Source organism: Amphibalanus amphitrite, unplaced genomic scaffold (genome assembly GCF_019059575.1).
Source record: "Amphibalanus amphitrite isolate SeventyFive unplaced genomic scaffold, NRLGWU_Aamphi_draft 000317F_arrow, whole genome shotgun sequence".
In the NCBI taxonomy this organism is placed as follows: Eukaryota; Metazoa; Arthropoda; class Thecostraca; order Balanomorpha; family Balanidae; genus Amphibalanus; species Amphibalanus amphitrite.
In genome coordinates, this window is record NW_024881812.1 from 156,560 (window position 1) to 162,931 (window position 6,372).

At 48.1% G+C, this 6,372-nt stretch overlaps 1 protein-coding gene across 1 annotated transcript; it reads left to right on the forward strand.

Moving 5' to 3' along the window:
* Window positions 1-1,303: 1,303 nt before the first annotated feature.
* On the forward strand, window positions 1,304-4,478 carry LOC122388294 (adhesive plaque matrix protein 2-like). Its single transcript, XM_043379246.1, has 4 exons — window positions 1,304-1,538; window positions 1,931-3,338; window positions 3,486-4,086; window positions 4,347-4,478. The coding sequence occupies exons 1-4, from the start codon at window positions 1,304-1,306 to the stop codon at window positions 4,476-4,478; spliced, it is 2,376 nt and encodes a 791-aa protein (XP_043235181.1).
* The last annotated feature ends 1,894 nt before the right edge of the window (window positions 4,479-6,372 follow it).

Here is a 6,372-nt window from a genome sequence, read left to right on the forward strand (position 1 = left end):
CAAACAGCGTTGTGTTCCTCTGGTTCAACGCCGTTCATACTCGAGCAGCATCAATCAGCATGCACAAGACTCCCTGCAATTCGTAATTGTCTATCACCATTCAAACGCAGCCCGAAGCGCAAAACCCGCGGTGGCGCAGTGCCCTGCGGAACAGCCTACCACACAGGCGTTCTGGCGGCGCTGCATTGCGGCACAGTATAACTGTCAGGCAAAGCCGCTCCGAAAAGACGGCCAGTCAGCCCACAGCAACGGCTTCCCGGAACGACCACACACAAGTCTGTCAAAGAATGGTTTGATGGCTGGCTTGATGAAACAGCCGTTAATTTGGTTATGTTATAGGTATTGCCTCTCTGTTATGTCATATGTGCCCATTTGTAAGCTATATATTTTGTGCCCTTATATTCAATAAAATGAAAATAAAAGAAAATCTATTGGGTTACCTACTTTACTGACGTGTTTTACAGGACTATAGCAAATGATGCATATACGGGAGGCCGCTCACCCTCCATTCCGCGGTGTTCTCCGCCATCTCTGTGCTACCCCGATCCTGTCCTGTTTGAAAACTACACCAGACGGCGCGAGCTGCGATGTCCCGTGGACAACCTGCATTGTGATATACAGTACCAAGGCAGAGCTGATTGCGTTGTGAGTATAATGAACGCATCAGTTCCACTTATACGGCCTGTAATTTGCATGTCATTTCTCATAAATGCAAAACATCTGAAAAGACATTCAATGAGCTTACCCAAAGACATCTGAAACATAGAAATAGCAACTTGCCTATCGAATGACCTTACTCTGATTTTTATCCCCTTCGCATTTTTGTATTTTCAATTATCAGTGTTCTTTACTGACCATATTTTCATGGTACCTGGTCGTCTTATAAAAAGCAAAACAAATTTGATTGGCACCGTTTGATCTACAGGATCCGATTGGCGATTACATTCACTTTTATTTATGAAGATAATTAATTTTTAGGCAAATGTAATGTTTGTTGTTTTAGTTCGTCACAACAAGCACTGTCATCCCTGTTTTATCTGTAGTAAGAATGGAAGTGCAGGCTAACTTGTAACTAATGAGGCAAATCAGCATCTGAAAGAAAGAAATATTAAGCGTTGGCGAGCTTCGATACTTTATCCCAAATTTCAAATGTATTGTGAATCAAACATTTGATTTTTATTAGATTGATGCATAACCGTATGTAGCTACATGTATACTCACATTTGAGAAAGATAAAAAGTCTATTTGCGAGTCCCCACCAACTACCAATGCGTTTTCTGTTCCCGTCCGCCGCCACCCTAAGATGGTGGACACAGAGGCCGCCTACCGGAACGCCTCTGGCGCCGGGGTGACGGCCTCGTCAGAGCAGCGCTGCCGCTGCCGGCCCGCCTGGACAGGTGACTCGTGTCAGACGGAACGGGACCCGTGCGCCGAGCACGACCCGTGCGGCGCCGACTGGCGGTGCCGGCGCGACCCCGACCGGCCGCTGGGACTGAGCTGCGGCTGCGAGGCCCGGCCCGGCTGGACGGCGGTGTCAGGTGCGGACATATACCTCCCTACCGGGAACGGCAGATCGGTCAAAACACGACCATGGCTTCGTTTAGTATACGAGCATTGTTACTCCATTGTGGTTTTAACCTCACCCTTTCTTGTACACTTTCTATAGGCATTTATTTCAAAGCGGTAGGATTTCAGTGCATCTGTGGTCATTATTTTGATGCTCTGGATATCTCAATAAATATGTTTTTACTTAAACTTTTATGGTAAAAATACGTGATGACTATATGTAAAGTTTGGATTACTCTACATATTTGTAGTGCAATTAATTAGTGTAGGTTCACATCAAATTCACTAGACTTTTATTGAGCTTATATTAGAGTTTTTGACTAGCACTACCGAAAGAGGACCGACTGTTCCAATCGACCCACAGACCTGATTCCTACCTGCACGAGATCCTTGCGACGGACCAAACGCTCCAGTGCCATGGACGTATGCGTCCGCATGCGAATCTGCAAAAACGGCGGCACCTGCCGTTCGCAAGGGTTCCGGTTCCAGTGCGACTGTGCTCCGGGCTGGCGGGGTAACAGGTGCCAGTGGAGAGCCGCCGTCGTTGAGGAGCGCAACGTGGCACTGCAGAGCTGCATCAAATACCGACTCTGTAAACATGGCGGGACGTGTGTGCCGCTTAGAGACCGCGAATTTAAGTGCCTGTGTCCCCCCGGATGGAAAGGCGTTGGCTGCAAAACACCAGATGTGGCTGGGGGCTCGGTAAGCAGCCAGGTTCAACTGTGTCAAAGAGCCGGCTCGTGCAAAAACGGAGGCACATGCTTACCTGCTGGCAACGCCTTTAGATGTGCGTGTGCTAATGGTTGGAAAGGAAACCTTTGTGATAAAGTTGCTAACCGTCAGCTCGAACTATGTCAAAGAGCTGGCTTGTGCAAAAACGGAGGCACGTGCTTACCTGCTGGTAACGCCTTTAAATGTGCGTGTGCTGATGGTTGGAAAGGAAATTTTTGTGATAAAGTTGCAAACCGTCAGCTCGAACTATGTCAAAGAGCTGGCTTGTGCAAAAACGGAGGCACGTGCTTACCTGCTGGTAACGCCTTTAAATGTGCGTGCGTTAATGGTTGGAAAGGAAACCTTTGTGACAAAGTTGTAAACCGTCAGCTCGAACTATGTGAAAAGGCTGGATTGTGCAAAAACGGAGGCACGTGCTTACCTGCTGGTAATGCCTTTAAATGTGCGTGCGTTAATGGTTGGAAAGGAAACCTTTGTGACAAAGTTGTAAACCGTCAGCTCGAACTATGTGAAAAAGCTGGCTTGTGCAAAAACGGAGGCACGTGCTTACCTGCTAGAAACGCCTTTAGATGTGCGTGTGCTAATGGTTGGAAAGGAAACCTTTGTGACAAAGTTGTAAACCGTCAGCTCGAACTATGTCAAAGAGCTGGCTTGTGCAAAAACGGAGGCACGTGCTTACCTGCTGGTAACACCTTTAAATGTGCGTGCGTTAATGGTTGGAAAGGAAACCTTTGTGACAAAGTTGTAAACCGTCAGCTCGAACTATGTCAGAAAGCTGGATTGTGCAAAAACGGAGGCACGTGCTTACCTGCTGGTAACGCCTTTAAATGTGCGTGCGTTAATGGCTGGAAAGGAAACCTTTGTGACAAAGTTGTAAACCGTCAGCTCGAACTATGTGAAAAAGCTGGCTTGTGCAAAAACGGAGGCACGTGCTTACCTGCTAGAAACGCCTTTAGATGTGCGTGTGCTAATGGTTGGAAAGGAAACCTTTGTGACAAAGTTGTAAACCGTCAGCTCGAACTCTGTGAAAAGGCTGGATTGTGCAAAAACGGAGGCACGTGCTTACCTGCTGGTAAGGCCTTTAAATGTGCGTGTGCTAATGGTTGGCAAGGAAACCTTTGTGACAAAGTTGTAAACCGTCAGCTTGAACTATGTCGAAAAGCTGGCTTGTGCAAAAACGGAGGCACGTGCTTACCTGCTGGTAACGCCTTTAAATGTGCGTGTGCTGAAGGCTGGAAGGGAAATCTCTGCGATAAGGTTGTAAACCGTGAACTTGAACGGTGTCAAAAAGCTGACTTGTGTAAAAACGGAGGCACTTGCAAAGAGGCGACTTCCAGCACGTACCAATGCGCCTGTGTTACTGGATATACGGGCATGTCGTGTCAAATTCCTCCCAAACCCGTCAACACCGCCCTCCAGAACTGTATCAAGCTCCAGCTGTGCCAAAACGGCGGCACCTGCGAGGAATTTGGCAACACGGCGTACAAATGCCTGTGTCGAGGCGGTTTCAGCGGTGTGACGTGCCAGGTCCCGCCAAAGCCGGTCATCCCTCCGGCACTGCGACGCTGTCAGGCCACACGCGCCTGCAAAAACGGCGGCCAGTGCGCCGTCTCCGGTACCGGATTTAAATGCATCTGCACCGAAGACTGGGAGGGCAGCTCATGCTCGTCTCACGTCAATCTCTGCACTGAGAAGGGGCCATGCCAGAACGGTGCCACCTGCCTCTATGATACGCGGAAGGGGTTCGACTGCCGGTGCCCACCAGCCTGGCAAGGAGAGACGTGTCAGGTAAGCATCGAGAGAGAGAGAGAGAGAGAGAGAGAGAGAGAGAGAGAGAGAGAGAGAGAGAGAGAGAGGAGAGAGAGAGAGAGAGAGAGAGAGAGAGAGAGAGAGAGAGAGAGAGAGAGAGAGAGAGAGAGAGAGAGAGAGAGCGAGAGTGAAAGAGAGGGAAATAAGTGGGTGGTTGTTAGGTAAATGCATAACTATCTTTATTGAAATGCATAATTGCATTTCAAAATCACAAGAAACATGTGTGCATCATTTCGCAGTTTGCCCGCGACCCGTGCAAGACTTTGGAGTGCGGCAACGGGTTTGCGTGCTCCCGCGACCCGACCTCCCCTGCCGGCTACTCGTGCGACTGCGGCAGCCGACCCGGCTGGGGAGCCACTTCAGGCCAGTAGTGACGAACAAATCAAACTGCATTATTAGTGTATTTAACGTGCATCGAACGAAAGAACACAAAAATGTGGGATATTTTTCTGGAATGCTAAGAACATAAGCTGTTGACAAACCTAACAAGGTCTGTTGACATAAATCATAATTGTAAACCGGGTAGAAAGCTACACTTGCTAACAGATACAATTTATGGCGATAACTCAATTGTTCACGTTAAGTTCCGAATCAGTAGGAGTAGGTATTGCTTGCAAATTTGCCCTTATTATATAGTATCCAAAGTCTTAGTTTGGTCTAGTTTGCTTTGAATATGGTTCATGATCTTAAAATATATTATTGTTTAACCCTCGCCGGACCTATTGGTTTTCTACATACGCGCCGGCCGAGGGGGGGGGGGGCGGGTACGACCCCCCCTTGCCGTTTCGCCCCTGGTGGAGCTAGCGCGTCGCGGAAAAAACGAGCGTGTGCGCCGTTACGAGACGCAGAGATTGGTACCCGATTTTAAGGTCCTAGGTCAACCGGTGACCTCTGAGGTCAGGTCAAGTGCCCCAAGGTACGGTTCAGTTTTTGGTGAATAACTTCGCAAAAAACGGCCGCAGAGCGCCGATTTTGGCAGCATCGTGTTCGCCTCGCTCAGGCGCGTCGAATGATATACTTTTTGTCCGGGTCAGGTCAACTTGGGGTGTTGACCTCAGGTCAAGGTCAGGTCAGCACCCCCAGGTCACGAAGCTGGTCGAAAGAGGTCATGTCGCATATCATTCGATTCGGCAGGCCTTCCTGAGTCCATTGGTGGCTTTCCCGACTCGCTAGCTCAATTTGATCAAGAGTTATTGACGAAAAACTAATATGACCTTGATGACGTCATAAATGACGTCACGCAAGGTCAACATTGCAAAAGTGACGCATCTAACCTTGCAAGGAGTGCATCAAATCACGATTTTGTGTGCTTGAGATAGTTGGAGATCGTTCCCGGCGCCAGAATAGCAGTTTTCATTTTTCCCCATTGACTTATAATGGTGAGGTCACGAAAATGACCTGACCTCATATGACCTTTAGGAAAAATCCGAGATATACAAGTTGTGGGACTCATAATGGATACTAGATCCTGCAAGTTTCATTTCCCTGTGACATCTCCTCTAGCAGTGAGGGCGTTGCGAAGTTGTGACATCTGAAGACCGTGCAGAGGTTCACTTATGACGTCATAGGTCAGTGACCTGACCTGACCCAAAAACGCGGTTGGTGTCAAAAAGATGCGGCTTGGATCAAAGGTCAGGTATGCCAAGTTTCAGATCTCTATCGCCAGCGTGTTCGGAGCTATTGCGAAAAAACCCTATGGGGGGGGCGGCACCCGCCCCCCCCCCTCGGCCGGCGAGGGTTGATACTTTACCTTATTATAAGTCCGAGCGCTCGCGTGTATATTTACATTTATAATATATTACAATGCGTTGCAGTTACCAACCCGGTGTGCAAGGTTACGAACTACTGTAAGACGAAGGGCACCCACTGCCGAAACGGAGGCACTTGCATCCCTACAGGCCGTGGTAAGTGACAGTGTACATACATACATCTAACTACATTTGTGATGGTCATATCCAACGAATATTCGAAATCTACGGCCTTGTTAGTCGTATTAAAAGTTTTGTGAGCTATGTAATTTTACCTAAGCAGTGCAACAATTTTCTTATTATTGCATCTAAAGCATTGAGAATTAAGCTAGGATTAGAGGAAAACAATAAAATTCCATTCGTGACATATATGTGAAGCAGAATTCAGAAATCATGAAGGTACGAATATCATTAAACCAGTATAACGCCTTATGGGGTGACTAACGGAGCGAGCGAGAGGGTGGGCCTTGCACGTGCGAAATTTCGAGGGGGTACCTCCAACTGACTTGTGCAGTGC

Bases quoted from the DNA above. Each gene is read 5' to 3' on its own strand.
- LOC122388294 (XM_043379246.1), top strand. From the start codon at position 1,304: ATGGTGGACACAGAGGCCGCCTACCGGAACGCCTCTGGCGCCGGGGTG. The intron at 1,539-1,930 runs GTGCGGACATAT...ATCGACCCACAG, and splicing joins CGGCTGGACGGCGGTGTCAG to ACCTGATTCCTACCTGCACG. The intron at 4,087-4,346 runs GTAAGCATCGAG...ATCATTTCGCAG, and splicing joins GGCAAGGAGAGACGTGTCAG to TTTGCCCGCGACCCGTGCAA.